Genomic DNA, 17,448 nt, shown 5'->3' with positions numbered 1-17,448 from the left:
GGCCATTCTAAAGGCAGCAACCCTGACTGGTGGCACGAACTACTGACTCAAACGCAGATACAAGTCAATCCAGTCAACCGACTACAGTGCACAATGACGGTGTTCGATTTTGATCGAAATGGTTTTTAAAGTATGACCTCCTGGGGCGGGGCAGGTCAGGTCATTCTGGTCCACTACACCTGTACGATGTGAAAATTTTACGTTCCAATATGTGTGAAATCTCTCCGGAAATGCCTGGAAGGTGAAAACTTTCACAAGCTTTCATCTTCTTTGCAGGTCGCTTATGTTGCAAGGCTGGTCGGGTGTAACCGACACCCGGGTTTTACAGTACCTCACAGTCTTTTGGGATCGGCAGAGTTCTCATAGACTCTGAAGAGGTTACCTGAAATCGATCCAGTCACAGGATATGGAAGAATATTGAAGCGTCTGTTAACTGGACAGAAGGAGTTACAGAGTTCCTGCTCCTGTTCTTTTGTTGTTTTTTTTCTCTCCTCTGCTTCACCATTCAGCGTCCCCGATGGCTTTGGAGAAGACAAAGTCTCTCCCATTCAGATTCATGATCCCGTCCTTCAGGTGGAATTTCCATTTGTTCTTACTTCTGTGGATCTGGGGAGTAAAGGGAAGGAAATTAATATTGTGGGTGTCAGGGACAGCTGCACACTGCTTCACTGCATCATGACACCTGATGTCATTTACCTCGGGGTCCCTAAAAACCAGACTCATTCATTGCGCAATATCACCAGAACACCTGTTAGTGTAACATATGAAAATAACTAAAATCTGTCTGAGAAATTGCAGGAGACCACCGAAAAGAAATGATGTGAATGGGTCACTGTGGCGTTCACTTGCAGAGGCAGTTGTTGTGTTTAATTGAAGTGTTGAAGGACACTTCGGTTCTTACCTTGTCGTACTGGCACACCACAACGTTTTCTGTATCAAACAGCTCCTGGTCCTCTTCATCGCTAACATCATCGTCACTGTTCAGCGACTTCTGATAAAGCAATAAAAAAAATAACCTGAATAAACAAGTGAAAAAGCCGCGGAGAACGCCTTGGAAGTGGAACGCATGCAGGCAACCTATTTGTACCTCCTCCACCTGCCCGTCCTCTCCCCCATCTTTGTCCTTCTCCTCCTCCTCGTCTTCATCATACTCTTCCTCTTCGTCCTCGTCGTCTTCTGAGGAAGTGTCTCCTGCTCCGTCGACCTGAAGCATCATGGGAGGCTGCGGTGCCTGAGGCTGGGCCTGCTGTTGAGCCTGAGGCTGCGGCGCCGCCTGTAGTGCAGCTGGACCCTGGGCCTGCTGCACCTGAGCTGCTGCTTGGCCCGGCTGTGACGCCATAGCTGCCGCCGCCTGCATCACCTGTTTGGACAAGAAGATGAGCAAGTTTTTTTAACCCCCTTTAAAGACAATTAGATCATCTCCCCCCCCCCCCCCCCCCCCAACAGCAGTTATTGAAATTTATGCAACGTGGTGACAAACAGAAAACTAAAAAACCTACTGAAAAATTCTGCAGAAACCTGCTGTTAGTAAATGTAAGATATTACAAGATTCAACACGAACCGATAAGAAAATGTGAGTCCAAGACATTTGTTTACTCGCACCATCATTAACATGCTGCAGCTACAGGACGGTTAAAGAGAGGAAAGTGTTGATATTCTGCTTCAGTACTAACTGAATGTTTGAGCCTCCAAACTGTAGCAAAGGTGGTGTGTTCATCATCAGCACCTCACTTATCCAGGAGCCACCAGCTCTCGCTCAATCGTTACCGTTTTGAGCTGCTCTCCTTTATTGTGTCGTCACACACACACAATAAAATCTATTTCCTACAAGTTTTACGAACATCCCAATTAATCTTGTTCATAATGTCTAACTTTTTATCGTTTTTGCAAAAAAAAAAAAAAAAAATTTAACCCTAAGCCACATTAGCCACACGTTAGCGTTTTTTTGCAAGAGGTGAACAATGTTAGCCTACACATGCTATCAGGTTAACATGGCACAAAGTCGAAAACAACACAACTTAATTATTTTGACAATTTGTGTTTTTATGTAGTTTTTGTGATAATGGGAGTGTCAAATGTGTGCCATATATGCAAAATGCACTATAGTTAGCAGGTGAGCTCGTCCTGTTGTGCTCTAAATGGTCAGGTACAAATTGATTTTCCTCAAACAACAATAAACACACAGATGTGCAAGATTTGGGAAATTGCAAAACCAAGACAAGGCTGAGCATGTGATTCTTTCATGCAGACTGTCTAAAAATTTTCATGCATCCAAACAAATCACATCCTACATTAGTCTGTACAAACCAATGACTGAGTGACAAGACAACACCAGAGCAGAAACACGATGACAAACGGAGTAAAACACTTTGGAGGAGGCAGAAAAAGTGCTGACCTGTGTATTGCCGTGGACTTTGTTTCCTGAAGAAGGCGTTAAGACGATTTGCTGGGGCTGGATGATGACTCCGGTTTGCGGAGGCAGCCCTCCCTGGAGGGGAGCCAAGACCTGCACCGACACACACAGCAGTACCACTCCTTGTGATAATTGTCGATACATGTACACACTGGTCATGAGAATTTGGGGTACAGGTGGAAAATTAACTGCTGAAATGAATCAGTCGCAGCCTCCTTGGCAGCGTTTTAGCACACCTAGCTTTTGGCAGCTGCCCTACCTGCTGTATGACTGGCGCCTGCACGCCACCAGGCTGCATCTGCTGCTGCAGGAGAATCTGCTGCTGGGGCTGTGGGATGATGTACTGAGTCCCGTTGGGAGCTCGGACCACCTGCAGGATCTGACCTGAGAAACCACGAAACCAAAATGTGGTTTGCCTGAGACGGTAACTTTAACGTGGTGCAGTCACCTTGTTTCAAGACATAAGAGCAACTTTGATGTCGTCCTGAAAAAATGCTCAAGCCTCAAACATTCCATTGAATTTGTATTTATAATGATGAAAGTGCAGGACCGGTGCATGGTGCATGCATGTGTTACCTTGGCTGGTGATGAGCTGTTGGTACGGGGTGACCCCTGTGGGTAAAGCGAGGGTTGCTGCGGTAGCTGCTGCACTCTACAGGCGCAAAAGAGAACACACACATTAGTAAAGCTAAAGACGCTGAAGGGAACACTGCAGGAATCTGAAAAGTTTGACTACAATGACACATGGCTGTGCACAGCCATCCATCCATCCATCCATCCATTTTCTTCCGCTTTATCCGGAGTCGGGTCGCGGGGGCAGCAGCTCAAGCAAAGCCGCCTAGACCTCCCGATCCACACACACCTCCTCCAGGGGGAATCCCAAGGCGTTCCCAAGCCAGCCAAGAGATGTAGTCCCTCCAGCGTGTCCTGGGTCTTCCCCAGGGCCTCCTCTCAGTGGGACATGCCCGGAACACCTCTCCAGCGAGGCCTCCAGGGGGCATCCGGAAAAGATGCCCGAGCCACCTCAACTGACTCCTTTCGACGTGGAGGAGCAGCGACTCGACTCCGAGCTCCTCACCCTATCTCTAAGGGAACGCCCAGCCACCCTGCGGAGGAAACTCATCTCGGCCGCTTGTACTCCCGATCTCGTTCTTTCAGTCATGAGCCAAATCTCATGACCATAGGTGAGGATCGGAACGTAGATCGATTGGTAAATCGAGAGCTTTGCCCCCCTACTCAGCTCTCTCTTCACCACGACGGTCCGATACAGCGACTGCATCACTGCAGATGCTGCACCGATCTGTCTATCGATCTCACGCTCCATCCGTCCTTCACTCGTGAACAAGACCGAGATACTTAAACTCTGCCACTTTTGGCCACATACTTGCTCTTAAAGCAGCTGGAGCTCAAATACACCATTAATCACTTAAAGTCAGAAGAACAGAAGAGAAATATCTGCACAGCTCCAGTTGTGACCCGTCCATATCGTGATTGGTGCAGAGGACTCTCTGTTCACTTTCAGGTGTAATAGCTTTCATACACTTAGAAAACTGACTCACACGCTCCTCTGTGCAGCGGAACAAGCGAACCAACATGCATGGATACGTCGGACTGTATTTGGCAGTTGTGCATGTGACAGAACATGTCAAACTTGATTTAGTTTGAAGAATTTGTATCATAGTAGTCTGGGAGAGGCTGGGCAGGGAAATCATCAGAAAAAGTCCCAAAGTTGAGTTAAGCAGGTGTGCAGACGAGTGTGTGAGTGCAGTGGAGTAAAACTCAGGGACACAAGTGACAATAATAACAATAATAATAATAATACCACCACTGAGTGTGAATTCTGCTGAAATCACTAATGACTCCACTTTCCATCCAGATAGGGCCCCCATCACTTTTTTTGCACAAATGTAAAAACAGTAGGAAGAGTCCATCCATGTATGAGTCTCACAGTCATCAAATAACACAAGCAGACTGTTTAATGCCATACATGACTCATCTACTCAACACACACACATATATACACACACTTACCATCCCTGTTGCACTCATGTGCTGCAGAATCTTTGAATCCTGCACAATGACTTGCTGCTGGGGAGCTGTGAAGAAACACACGTGAAAAACACATTTGTTGTCCTTTCATCAACTTAAAAATTCTTGAAGTCTTACTTTTGTTATGGAGAAAATACTCTGTCCTCATGCACAACAATTCCACTTTATGAATACTAAATATTAGGGTTTTTGCTACTCCGTGGTTTGGTTGCCAGTGTGAATAAAACATATTTTTGAATTGTACACTCTCTATTGTGTCCATCCAGCTGACACGATGTGTTTATGTGTTCCAAAATATCTAATAACCCCAAGTGCTGCAAGGCCTGCTGGGATTTTGAGTCTTGGGGAAAAGCATGAGGAACCAAGTGACGGTGTCACCACATTCACACTTTCCAAACAGTGTATGTTTACGTTTCTGTGAAGGCTCTCAGTGTATGTTTACCTCACAAAAAGTGATTTTTAGAGCATCTCTGCACATCTACTAAATTTTTGCATACATGCTGCCAAAGCAGAAGCTGTGACAATGTAGGAAATGTGCTGGAAAGACCTAGGTACATATCCTGTAAAATGCAGTGAGAGAACCGACAATCTTTCTGATTTTCAACATGATAACTTAAAAATAATAAACGTCTGACACTTGCTGGATGGTTCATGGATGCAGGACCATAGACATTTCTCCGATTCTCTGTCAGCCAGAGGACAAGTATTTCCCAGTATTCCTGTTCTGGTCTCCTACAATAGATAACTTTTGAAGAAATACCAGCAAAAATAACTTCTTACATTTTTGGGCTTTATGATTTTTCATTTCTACGGATTCATATCACTTATCTGTGGGACATCTTGTGTTGAATATCACTTTTCTCTCGCTGTTTTCTTCATTTTCTGTCTTTATGGGAGAGTCATTACTAAACCTGGTCTTTTGCCAGCTTTTCTTTTCATGTGAAATGTCTGAAGGCAAAGTTTGTCTTAAAATCTGCGCAAATAATCACCGGGTTTGGTTTACAAGAAAATTTTATTTTACTTGAGAAGTGTGGCTGTGCCAACAGGCAAAAAATTGACTCTTTGGCTCAGTGCAGAAAAACTTCAGACTATTTTCCTGACAATCTTCAGTAGTTTTAAACAGAACAATAATCTGACGTCTTAAACAGATTATTACATTCACTAATGTCACCATGGTTATTCTACGCAAAATCAATTAAGTCCAGAAAAGTTTCAAATACGACATCTTTGTGCCCAATACAAACAACACAAACATTTAAACCTCTCATAGCATTTATGATTTTGGTTCTACAAAACTGCCGCCTCATTTTAACACCAGAAACGTGCATGATCTCAAAGAGAGACCGAACTTACATAACCTCCTGAAGCTACATTTGTGACATTTTCAGGGTTTCTTTCTTCTTGTTAGTTGCCTTAAATTTCCAAATATTTGCCACGTTGTGACTCTCTGTGTCAAAACATCCCAGTCCTGCTTTTAAAGAACTTCCACGCTCTGCGTTTCCTGATTTTAGCACACTAGACACTCCAGTTTACAACAGTAGCAAGTCCTGTTATGGTACCCTTCTATAAAATATGCATTATTTGCAATAGTATCCAAATTTGTAATTAATGACTTCTTGAAGATAATTGTATAACGCCGACAAAGGGTGTCATAACATGAGGAGCACAACCTGAAAGGACGTCTCTTTGTTAATAAATGTAGCAAAGTAAACTGTGGTATCTTTCAGCAAATTAGACATCTGAAGGTATTTTTAATTTGTTGAAAGGTAATGTGCTAAAATGCCATCATAAACCACTTTATCTGAGTAGCCCTCCAAGTTATAACAGGACAATTAAAGGTGGAGCTGGTTTATCAAATCAAATCAATTTTATTTATATAGCGCCAAATCACAACAGTCGCCCCAAGGTGCTTTACATTGTAAGGCAAGGCCATACAATAATTACAGAAAAACCCCAACGGTCAAATGACCCCCTGTGAGCAAGCACTTGGCGACAGTGGGAAGGAAAAACTCCCTTTTAACTGGAAGGAACCTCCAGCAGAACCAGGCTCAGGGAGGAGCAGTCTTCTGCTGGGACTGGTTGGGGCTGAGGGGAGAGGATCAGGAAGAAGACATGCAGTGGAAGAGAGCAGAGATCAATCACCAATGATTAAAAGCAGAGTGGTGCATACAGAGCAAAAAGAGGTGAATAAAAAGAAACACTGGGTGCATCATGGGAACCCCCCAGCAGTCTAAGTCTAAAGCAGCATAACTAAGGGATGGTTCAGGGTCACCTGATCCAACCCTAACTATAAGCTTTTTCAAAAAGGAAAGTTTTAAGCTTAATCTTAAAAGTAGAGAGGGTGTCTGTCTCCCTAATCTGAATTGGGAGCTGGTTCCACAGGAGAGGAGCCTGAAAGCTGAAGGCTCTGCCTCCCATTCTACTCTTAAAAACCCTAGGAACTACAAGTAAGCCTGCAGTCTGACAGCAAAGCGCTCTATTGGGGTGATATGGTACTAAGAGGTCCCTAAGATAAGATGGGACCTGATTATTCAAAACCTTATAAGTAAGAAGAAGAATTTTAAATTATATTCTGGAATTAACAGGAAGCCAATGAAGAGAGGCCAATATGGGTGAGATATGCTCTCTCCTTCTAGTCCCCGTCAGTACTCAAGCTGCAGCATTTTGAATTAACTGAAGGCTTTTCAGGGAACTTTTAGGACAACCTGATAATAATGAATTACAGTAGTCCAGCCTAGAAGAAATAAATGTATGAATTAGTTTTTCAGCATGACTCTGAGATAAGACCTTTCTAATTTTAGAGATATTGCACAAATGCAAAAAAGCAGTCCAACATATTTGCTTAATATGTGCATTGAAGGACATATCCTGATCGAAAATGACTCCAAGATTTCTCACAGTGTTACTGGAGGTCAGGGTAATGCCATCCAGAGTAAGTTTATGAAGACGGATGTAGCAGGTAAACAGTCGGGGGAGTCCTGACCCACCTTGCTGCTGTTGGGTTGGCAGGAGAACCTGCTGGGTCTGTGCGGGCTGGGTGAGTTGCTGGATCTGTTGGACCTGCTGAACCTGCTGCTGCTGCTGTTGCTGCTGGGTGGCCTGCAGGGCTGCCTGCTCCTCAGTGTGGAACCCATCCACGGCTTTGGATTGCAACAGTTTATTCTCCCACAGCTGAAACACCAAACGTACGCAATGGTGGAGAAACACATTCCTTCAGTAAACTGCCTCAAACTGATGCTCCAACATGGTTTAATGCTCTTTACTGTCACGTGAGGGAGTTCCTGAAATGAGTCGATGATTTATAGTAAATAATATTTGAAACATACGACCTGACACTTCCTCCATTGCAATGATGGAAGCACGCCTTCATTTCTAAATGTGTAAGTAGGAAAATACTGCTGATAGAACTTACCGTCTTCAGCTCCAGCAGCACTTGTTCATCTACTCCCTCGTCTAGGAACAGCTCCCGCACCTCGTTGATCACATCCTCAATCACAGACTTGTAAAGTTTAGGCTGCACAGAAATAACAGACAACGAATCAGCTGAAACATAATGAATCAGTCATTCAATCACATCAGCTCCAAACTGTAGGCCGGCCAGTTTTATTCAGTCAAATAAGCAGATTACGTGGATTGACGTTACACTGAAATTGTCTGGTGCCGGATATTTAAATAGAAATATCTGTTGTTCTTCTTTTGATTTATGTCACTGAAAATGGAATGCAATTGCTTTTTGCCAGTTCTTTAAATAAGCGCCGACATTTCATGATACTGGCTTAAGAACTGTACGACTGTGATTCATATTTTTATCTGTTATTTTATGTAACAAACAATTACTTGAGAAATATGTTCAGATTATTCAATAATGAATATAATTCAAGATTTGTGCAGCCAAAATTTGTTTCAAACATGCTTGAAAACTCAGGGTTTCACACAAGATTGTAAGTGAAGATAAAACGTGACTGACTTAATTCATCTTGTTTGGAAGAGATGCAGTACAAAGATCTGCCACCAGGCTGTGCACCAACTTCAACACAGCAACTTTCAAAAGTGCGTCAGGAAATCTCAACACAATAGTTCTTGCAAAATGTTTTCAAATTGTTACATTTTTCACAATTTCCATGTTTGGAAAAACTACTCAATCCTGTTTGAAATGACTCGATTTCAGATAAACAATAGATTATTAAATATAGTGGATAAAATGATACAATGTAGCAAAATATGTGATGCCCAAATGATTAACAAACACACACACACTCATCTTCAACCGCTTATCCAAGATGGGGTCATGGGGGGCTCACACCTGCATGCACACCTACGGACACTTTCAAGTTTCCAATCCACCTAACCTGCATGTCTTTGGATGTGGGAGGAAACCAGAGCACCTGAAGGGAACCCACGCAAACACGGGAAGAACACGCAAACTCCACACAGAAAGGCCACAGGTAGGAATCAATCCCGTGACCTTCTTGCTGTGAGGCAACAGTGCCAACCACTAATCCACCATGCTGCCCTTGATTAACAAACTATTTGAAGAATTTAAGTAATAAGTAATCCATTAATTATCTCAACTCTATGGCATTACTAAATATAACAATACAGCCAAAATATCACACATTCCATTCCACATTTCATGGAGATTGTATAAAATGCGTAAAGAAGTGGCTCGTAAGAGTTCTTACCCTAAAGCTGCATTGACAAGCCCAACCAAGAACGTGTACAAGGATTTAGGTAGACTCAACAGCTGCAAGTTTGATCACGACCCATGAAGACCTTGTCAAGTTCTTGCACATGCAGGGTTTCTAAAACTATTTGCTCTAATGGCTACAATTAAAACTGAAACACGCCCAATAAGAACATGTACAAGGTCTTATTGAGGTGACTTGGTGTACCAAGTTTCACCTTGATATGCAAAGTCTTTGCCAAGATACACTGCAATGCAGAAGGATTCTGAGACTTGGTGACAATTTGACTCGAAAACACACCTAATGTAGAATTTATCCAAGTTCTTGAGTACCAAGTTGCACCTTGATGTGAAGTGTTTAAGATAAGATCAACTTTACTGAGCCCACAGTGGGGAAAATCACTTGTTGCAACAGCAAGAGTCATACAGTAAAAGAAAAAGAAAATATTTACATTAAAGAAAAGTGACTAAAGTATATTGCGATATTGGGTGGTGGGTGCATAAATACAGATGCGAACAGATTACGTGAAAAATAGAATATAGTGAGTATAAGTATGTATAGTTGTGCTAAAATGATTGTACAGGATACATTGCACAGTTGTGCATGTAATAAAGCACAAAAGGTGGCAGTTGACAGTGCAAAATCAGCAGGTGATAGTCTGACTGCATTTGGAATAAATGACCTGTGGAGGAGCTGTCTGACACTGAGGGTGCAGCAATTTATTAATGAAGAAGCTGCTTCGAGATACTGTGTTTATATATATATATATATATATATATATATATATATATATATATATATATATAGTGCATGGTTTCCAAAATGATGTCCCCTGGTTGCTACATTTGAACTGAAACACAGGCAACACTGAATCAGATTCATGTTATATGGACCACAAAGACAAAACACACACAAACAGTTCTGCTCATAAAAAGTTCAGAATCTGCATCAGGATCCAAACTGAAAAGGTTCCGTGAAAAGCTGCAGCAAAATAACTACTGCACATCAGACATGGGGTCAAATACTTTGCATTGTATTTAAATACAAATACTTTAGATTTTCCAATTCCAAATACAAATACTTTGTACTTTTTCAAATACAAATACTTTACATTTTGAGTATTTCAAATACAAATACTTTCTTTGAACTATAAACAAATCAACACAAAAACTGATAAACCGGTGACAATTTATTGTGAAAATAGCATGACCAAATACTATTGATAAGTAAAGGATTGAATGTTTTATCACAAATTCACTATTATAATATCACAGGCAATAATCAAACTATCACAATATATATTCAACACAGTGTCACAGAGATTCCCAAGTTTGAAAAGTATTTGAAAAAGTAAAAGTATTGTAAAAGTATTTGGAAATACTTGGTATCGGCGAAGTATTTGAAATACAAATACTTTGAATTCTAAATCAGAAAATACAAATACAAATACTCTGAAAAATGTATTTAAGTATTTTCAAATACAAATACTTTTGTATTTGGCCCCATGTCTGCTGCACATTCAGAATCTGGATATCACGATCAACACCAAAACTCGATAATCCAAACTGTAGATCACATTAGCTTCCTTCCTGCACAGCTATGAAACGGCTGACACGCACGTATATACTGTTTACGGTAAACACTGCGCATAACGCGCACGCTTTGATGAAAAGCCCCGCAGGCCGCCGCCGCACTGCGCGCGCGGACCTCCGCGTCCCTCCTTTCCTCCCCGTCGACTCCTCCACTATTTAAAGCTCAGTGTGGCGTTTATATGTCGAGCCGGTGACGTAGCGCGGAGTAGCACCTTCCCATCCCGGCCAGTCTATATTAGAGAGCCAATATGGCTGTATAAAACCAGGCAGCGCGAAGGAGGAGGGCCAGAAGCGGACTGAGAGGAGACGTGTGGAAGCCATTTTACCGAGCGGCAAACTGCGCGCTCAAACGCCTCTTATATTCGTTTTATGACCGAATCATGAGGAGAAATTTCGATGGAACAACTTATAAATACCTTTTTTATTTGACCAAAAAAAAAAAATTATTCTTAACCGTTATGGTTTTGACGCTGGGAAACGGGACAAGACTATTATGAGATGGGTAAAAGTTGTGGTTTGGGACGGCTATTCTGGTCGTGGAATGGTGGACAAAGATAAACAACAGGCGACTTTAAATTTCTTTTTTTAATCGAAACATAATGGAGGTGCTTTGCGTACATTTTGTATTTAAGATAATGCTAAAAAAAAAAATACACGCCTTAACTTATCGACCTTTAAACTCACGTCATCATAAACTGTATACAAATTCCGACAATCAAGACTTCCATTAAAAAAAAAAAAAAACTTCAAATTCGTATTTTCTTAAGTGAACGTGAACATCTCAGTTCTTGAATTTCAGATGCTTCATCCGAAACCATCCAGATTCAAAAAATAAATAAAAATGAAGATTCCTTACTTTTTATTTAATACAAACAGTGAAGTGTTTAAAACATTAAAAATAAAACCACCTTGCCCACAGTTTTCCATTAACTTGACCCTCTTTTTATTCCCCGCTGAGAGATTTGAGCCTTACCACTGGATTCGAGTTAGCCGAGCTCGCCATTATACGCGTAGTCTAGAAACCACGCGGAAATAAGCGAGAAACAGAGCCCAAAAAATTACCAAAAGCGAATTAAAACAACTGGGAACGATCTTTTTCAAACAGCCGGCATTACTTTTGCAAATAAAACACAGTTACAACGGTCTTATTTACAATCCCGGGCTGCGACTCCCCAGCCGTCCTCCTTCCGTCGTTGTGCCGCTTTATATACTGAGCATGAAGCTGCGAGTGCGCGAGACATAGGGCAGGGTCAAACTGGCGCTATCGCGAGATCCAGCGATTCATCAGCGCGTGATTTGTGGAACGTTCAGGCTTTGCAGATACAGCTGGGAAATGTAGTTAAAATGAGAGTTTCTAATCGTGTCGTCGGGTATTTTGTAATAACGTTACAGGTTGTTTAAGATAAGTCGTTATTAAGTTGATACTAAATTCCATCAAACCTCCCCCTCCTCCACGCATAAATGGTCTGGCCCGAAATCTCGTTTGCCCTCACTGACTATATAGCAGTACCTCCTGTAGCCACTAGGGCGCAGGCAACACCGCAACACCAACAGTAATAAAGCAACATGAGTAAATAAAAAAAAAGTTCCAGGAAGGACTGTCAAAATAAAAGTAATATTTATCGTTGTAGTGTTTTTCTGCTATTTGTGATAATTGACATTGACACAGTTGCACAGGACATACAGATCTTGTGTATGCGTTGATATTCAAGATGTGTATGACACATATATTTGGATGAAAATACAAGAAACATTAAAAAAAATTCTACATGTACTGCATGGCCTAGAAAGAGGATTTGCTATGCATTATGAACCCTTTCATTTTTGCACATTTTTATTGTGAATTATTTAGTGTATATTTATACGTGCTTGTACAGAGAGAGTACAGTTCAAACCGCAGTCTAATTTCTTGTATTCTTGTCGATAGTTGGTGAATAAAGGCAATTCTTATTCTGATTAATGCTTCTGTAAAAAGAAATTGTGAAATCCTGTTTTTTTCGGTCATTCAGAGAGTTTGAATGTTGTTTTATGAATTGCTATCATGTTTGGCGCAATATATGAAGAACTGATGGAATCTGATACTTTGTACTGTAGTAACATTATTCTACCACAAGGGTGTGATCACACTACATAAAAACTCTAAAAGCTTGTGTTTTCGAGTTATTAGTATTTTTTGTTTGTTCGGTTTTGACAAACAATGCAACCACTTTGTGTATAATGCAATAATTTTACATGCAACTTCATCAAGCAAGTGAATTTCTGCATAAAGTTTAGTGCAAAATAACATCATCAGTACATGTGAGGAAACCTGCAAAAACAACAAAGCTTGACATGCAATTAGACGTGACACGAGGGCCTGATGTCCATTTCTGGCCTTCACTGCAACTTCTCTCTCTTTTTTTTTTTTTGAGGAACTTGCAGCTCTGCATTGTCTATAAAATGCTGTTTGAACGCCACTACAATTTAAATAGTTTCATTTAGTGTCCCAAGTGGAAATCACAGGCCTGCCTGACTCCTTTAAATTCACTTCTAACCCATTTATTTGTCACAGTAAGACAAACAAAAAGCACACTGGGCTTCACGTACACGTCGCCTCGTTATCCAGCGCATCTTCGAGTCTCACTTTCGGTAAATGACTGGTGTGATGCTCTGTAAAGATCTGGAGAATGCACTTTTCTCCTCCTTTCTTTGCAGTAGTTGCATAGCAACAGAAGAGCTGCAAGCTCCAGTTGTGTTGGTGGTGGGAGTGTGCTGCACAGGGAGGCACTGGCTCCAGATTAAGCCTGTCTCAGCTTCAATTATGAATGGGCTCCACTGCCACATGGCTCCAAAATGGCACTACTCACTCTGATAAGGCGTTGAGGAACTCTTCAGCGCACGCTTTACTCTTCTGCTTCTCTCCCTCAGGAAAAGCAGAGTTTGACTTCAGTCAGAAGTATTGAACTCTCGTGATGAGAGGACGAGAACAGGTAATTAGCTGGTGGAAGCGTCATGGTTATGATAAGGGCCTTGTTGATGGGCATATGCGGGGTTAATGATTGGGGTCAGTCCATCTCAGATTGTGGATTGCGGATTTAAGTGGGTCAGTGTCAGGTTTGGTACACAAGACAAAAATTTTTGGTGTCAAACTGAAAGAATATGAGGGACAGTGGTCTGGTTTTACCCACCTCAAGAGGCTACTTGACCAATCAAAGATAACTTTAACCAAAATTTAGTGATGCATGTCATCAAGCAGTTTTACGCTGGGCAGGAACATGTATTTTCAATTTCCAGTGTCGCTGTTGTGGCTAAATTGGCTAACTGGTAAATCAGCTACGTTAGCCAACTCAGTCATGTCCGCTAATGTTAATCAGGTGAAGGTTGTTTTGCCAGTGAGCGCTCAATCTCGATTTTCTGTGATTGTACATAACTGTATTCATGTTTAATTGTGGCCAGTAGTTGGTATTGTTTAGCACTGTTTGCATAATCTCCTCACCAACACCAGTACAGTGGAAACATACGGTGTATCCAGAAACACCTGATGGAGCTTGAGAGGTGCTGCAAAGAGGAATGGGCAAAACTGCCCAAAGATAGGTGCGCCAAGCTTGTGACTTGAGACTTTAATTGTTGACAAAGGTGCATCAACAAAGTATTGAGCAAAGGGTGTGAATACATGTGATTTCTGTTATTTTTTTTATTTTTATTTTTAATAAATTTGCAAAAAAAAAAAAAAAGGAAAAAACTTTTTCATGTTGTCATTATGGGGTGTTGTGTGTAGAATTTTGAGGGGGGAAAAAACAATTTACTTAATTTTGGAATAAGGCTGTAACATAAAATGTGGGAAGAGTGAAGTGCTGTGAATACTTTCTGGATACACTGTAGATCCAGTTCTGGTCACCCCAGCAGACTGTTAAACTCCTTCATGAAAGCTATGCTACAACCGCAAGCTTGTCACCATGATTAGCAGAGTTTTCCACATGGCTTTACTGTAATGCTCTTTCAGTTTGATCCCAAGTTTGTTTCTGAGCCCACAAGATGGCAGTCTGTTAAAAAACAGAGTTCAGTGCAACCTGAAGTGCAATGTGCTTTGAACCCTCTTCAAAAAGACACTGCCATCTAGTGGACAAGGAACAATACAGCAAATGCTTCATGAGGCCTCATTTTACCATCACTAACAAAGAGGCCAAGTACGAGGTCTATTAGAAAAGTATCGGACCTTTTTATTTTTTACAGAAACCTGATGAATTTGAATCACGTGTGCTTGCATGAACCAACCTTGAACCTTCATGCGAATGCGTGAACTTTTTCACGCCTGTCGATTGCGTCATTTCCTGGTAAGCAGCCTTTGTGTGGGACGTGTGCAGTGCGCTCGGCGGATTTTCATTTCAAGGAAAAAGACGTAACGACTGGAGCAGCGCCGCATCAAATTTTGCCAGAAACTGGGCGACAGCCAGGTGGAAACCATTCGGATTATTCAGACGGCTTTCGGTGACGATGCTTTGGGCATCACACAGATTAAGAAGCGGTACAACTGGTTTGAAGACGTCCGCACAACGGTGGAGAGCGAGCCACACTCCGGTCGACCATCAACATGCTGAAATGACCAGATCATTTCCAAAGTGAACGCTGTGGTGATGCGGGACCGTCGCATGACTGAGAAATTGTGGAAGAGGTGGACATCAGCACTTTTTCGGTACATTCCACTGTGACAGAAGATTTGGCGGTGAAATTCATGCTGCTGCTGACAGCGGCGCAAAAGCTCCTCCGTGTTGGAAGTCTCACAGGACATGCTGTGACATGCCCACCTCTTCCACAATTTCTCGGATAGTCACACGACTGAAAAGTCACAGAAAGCTGTCTGAATCATCCGAATGGTTTCCACCTGGCTGTTGCCAAGTTTCTGTCAAAATTTGATGCGGCACTGCTCCAGTCGTTCCGTCTTTTTCCTTGAAATGAAAATCTGCCGAGCGCACTGCACACGTCCCACACAAAGGCTGCTTACCAGAAAGTGACGTAATCGACAGGCGTGAAAAAGGTCACGCATGCGCACGAAGGTTCAAGGTTTGCTCATGCAAGCACACGTGATTCAAATCCATCAGGTTTTTGTAAAAAATAAAAAGGTCCGATACTTTTCTAACAGACCTCGTAGATGCATGTTTTCATTCGTCTCCACCACATCAGCAGACAATCTCCTCCCGGCTGCACACAGTGGATTATGCTGTCTTCAGAACCCTCGGAAGCTCCGAAAGACTTGACATTAAAAAAAAGCCTACTTCCAGAAAAAGTGCATTCATGAGATTATCTGAGACAAATATGGATCAACTATTTAGCCGATCACAGTAGAGCTACGCTAACGTTATCTTTTCGGGTCAATGAAATCATCAGACATTTTTTCTTATGTGTAGTGCTGCTAAATTAATTGTACATAAAATGTGAATATATCACATAGCATGTCTTGTTAATTCATTTTAAAGATGCATTTTCAGCATTAGTAACGCGGTTGCCATGGCTGTGACATCAACTCGGATACCTTGGGTTGCTCAATTTCCTCACAAGTTTTCTGAGCGAAAATCCTGGCCCAATGGAAAGTTCAAGGCATTTTTCCCAAGCTAGAGGATTTGAGGATTCTGAACACCGCATCAATCTGACAAATAACCTGGTGGAGTCTGTGCTTGTAATGAAAATCTGCAGTGTATCTGCTCCCAGCACCCAACAATTTGATGTCTTTTATATCAAAACACCCTTTTGATTTTCTTGTGCAGACAGAAAATGATCACATGGGCAAGTATGACCCAGACTGGAAATAACTGTTGGCCTTACACAGCCCCCAAACCACCTGATTGAGACTCTGTTAAAAAAAAAAAAGAAAAAAAAAGAAAAGCCAAACTGACTTTCTGCAACTTGTATTTTTTTTATTATTGCAACCAACTGGAAGACAATACATCACATAAACATCATTGTAGTTTTTCAGAAAATGGAAAACAAAATAAAACAACATATATATATATATATATATATATATATATATATATATATATATATATATATATATATATATATATATTGCCACGGTATTGGACAACGTTGATATTTACAAGTAGTGATGAAATAGGTTTTGAAATCATTCTTTGGCAATATGATTGCACAAAAAGGAGAGAACTGAACATTTACTGAAACCCAACACCTGGGCGCACTCTGCATCACATCTCACAGACCAATGACAGTGTTGCATTTTGACATCTCTAACCTATGGCTTTCCTATACTCAGCTCATACCAGCAACACAAAGAATGGCAGAAAACAAAAGAAAATTAAATGTGCATAAATACATAAAATACTAAAATGGCAACTGTAGTTTTCTTGTATGCTTGGCAGATTTGAAAGAAAAAGTTTTGGGGTGATTTTTCAGGCAGTGAAGGTTCTCGTTGCTTTATGTGTCCGAGATTTAACAGAGCTGATGTTTCTGCAGAAACTGCGGGTCAGTCAGAAGGTCATCTGTCCTGCGTTCCACAGACTGAGTCGGGGGAGGGGTGGAGGCTGCTAAAGCAACACATTCTACTCTGCATGTACCACATGCAAACCAAACACATTATTAGTCACCACAACAGTGGACTGTTACAGCAAATGCAGCAGAATGCTCGACCTGGGCTGTGCGAGCACTCAGACAGAAGACGAGAGACGGATGGCACAACAACACGGACACGGTCTCCTTTAGCCTTTTTTAAATGTTG

General features: G+C 41.6%; 1 protein-coding gene across 1 annotated transcript; it reads right to left on the bottom strand.

Moving 5' to 3' along the window:
- Positions 1-340: 340 nt before the first annotated feature.
- gtf2a1 (general transcription factor IIA, 1) lies at positions 341-11,955 on the bottom strand. The gene is made up of 10 exons (XM_034162204.1): positions 11,713-11,955; positions 7,875-7,976; positions 7,450-7,633; positions 4,445-4,509; positions 2,990-3,065; positions 2,673-2,797; positions 2,396-2,506; positions 1,088-1,360; positions 902-991; positions 341-606 (listed from the first exon to the last, which is right to left on the bottom strand). Exons 1-10 carry the CDS (start codon positions 11,740-11,742, stop codon positions 499-501), a joined length of 1,164 nt encoding a protein of 387 aa, XP_034018095.1. The 5' UTR covers positions 11,743-11,955; the 3' UTR covers positions 341-498.
- Positions 11,956-17,448: the final 5,493 nt, after the last annotated feature.

This window comes from Thalassophryne amazonica, chromosome 21 (genome assembly GCF_902500255.1).
Source record: "Thalassophryne amazonica chromosome 21, fThaAma1.1, whole genome shotgun sequence".
NCBI classification, from domain to species: domain Eukaryota; kingdom Metazoa; phylum Chordata; class Actinopteri; order Batrachoidiformes; family Batrachoididae; genus Thalassophryne; species Thalassophryne amazonica.
This window is presented reverse-complemented; position numbering and strand designations above follow the sequence as displayed.

Coding starts and splice junctions, on each gene's coding strand:
- gtf2a1 (XM_034162204.1), bottom strand. CDS start 11,742: ATGGCGAGCTCGGCTAACTCGAATCCAGTG. Junction 4,510..7,449: donor GCCAACCCAACAGCAGCAAG/GTGGGTCAGGAC, acceptor GTTTCTTCACAG/CTCCCCAGCAGCAAGTCATT. Junction 607..901: donor TGGTGTGCCAGTACGACAAG/GTAAGAACCGAA, acceptor TTTACTCCCCAG/ATCCACAGAAGTAAGAACAA.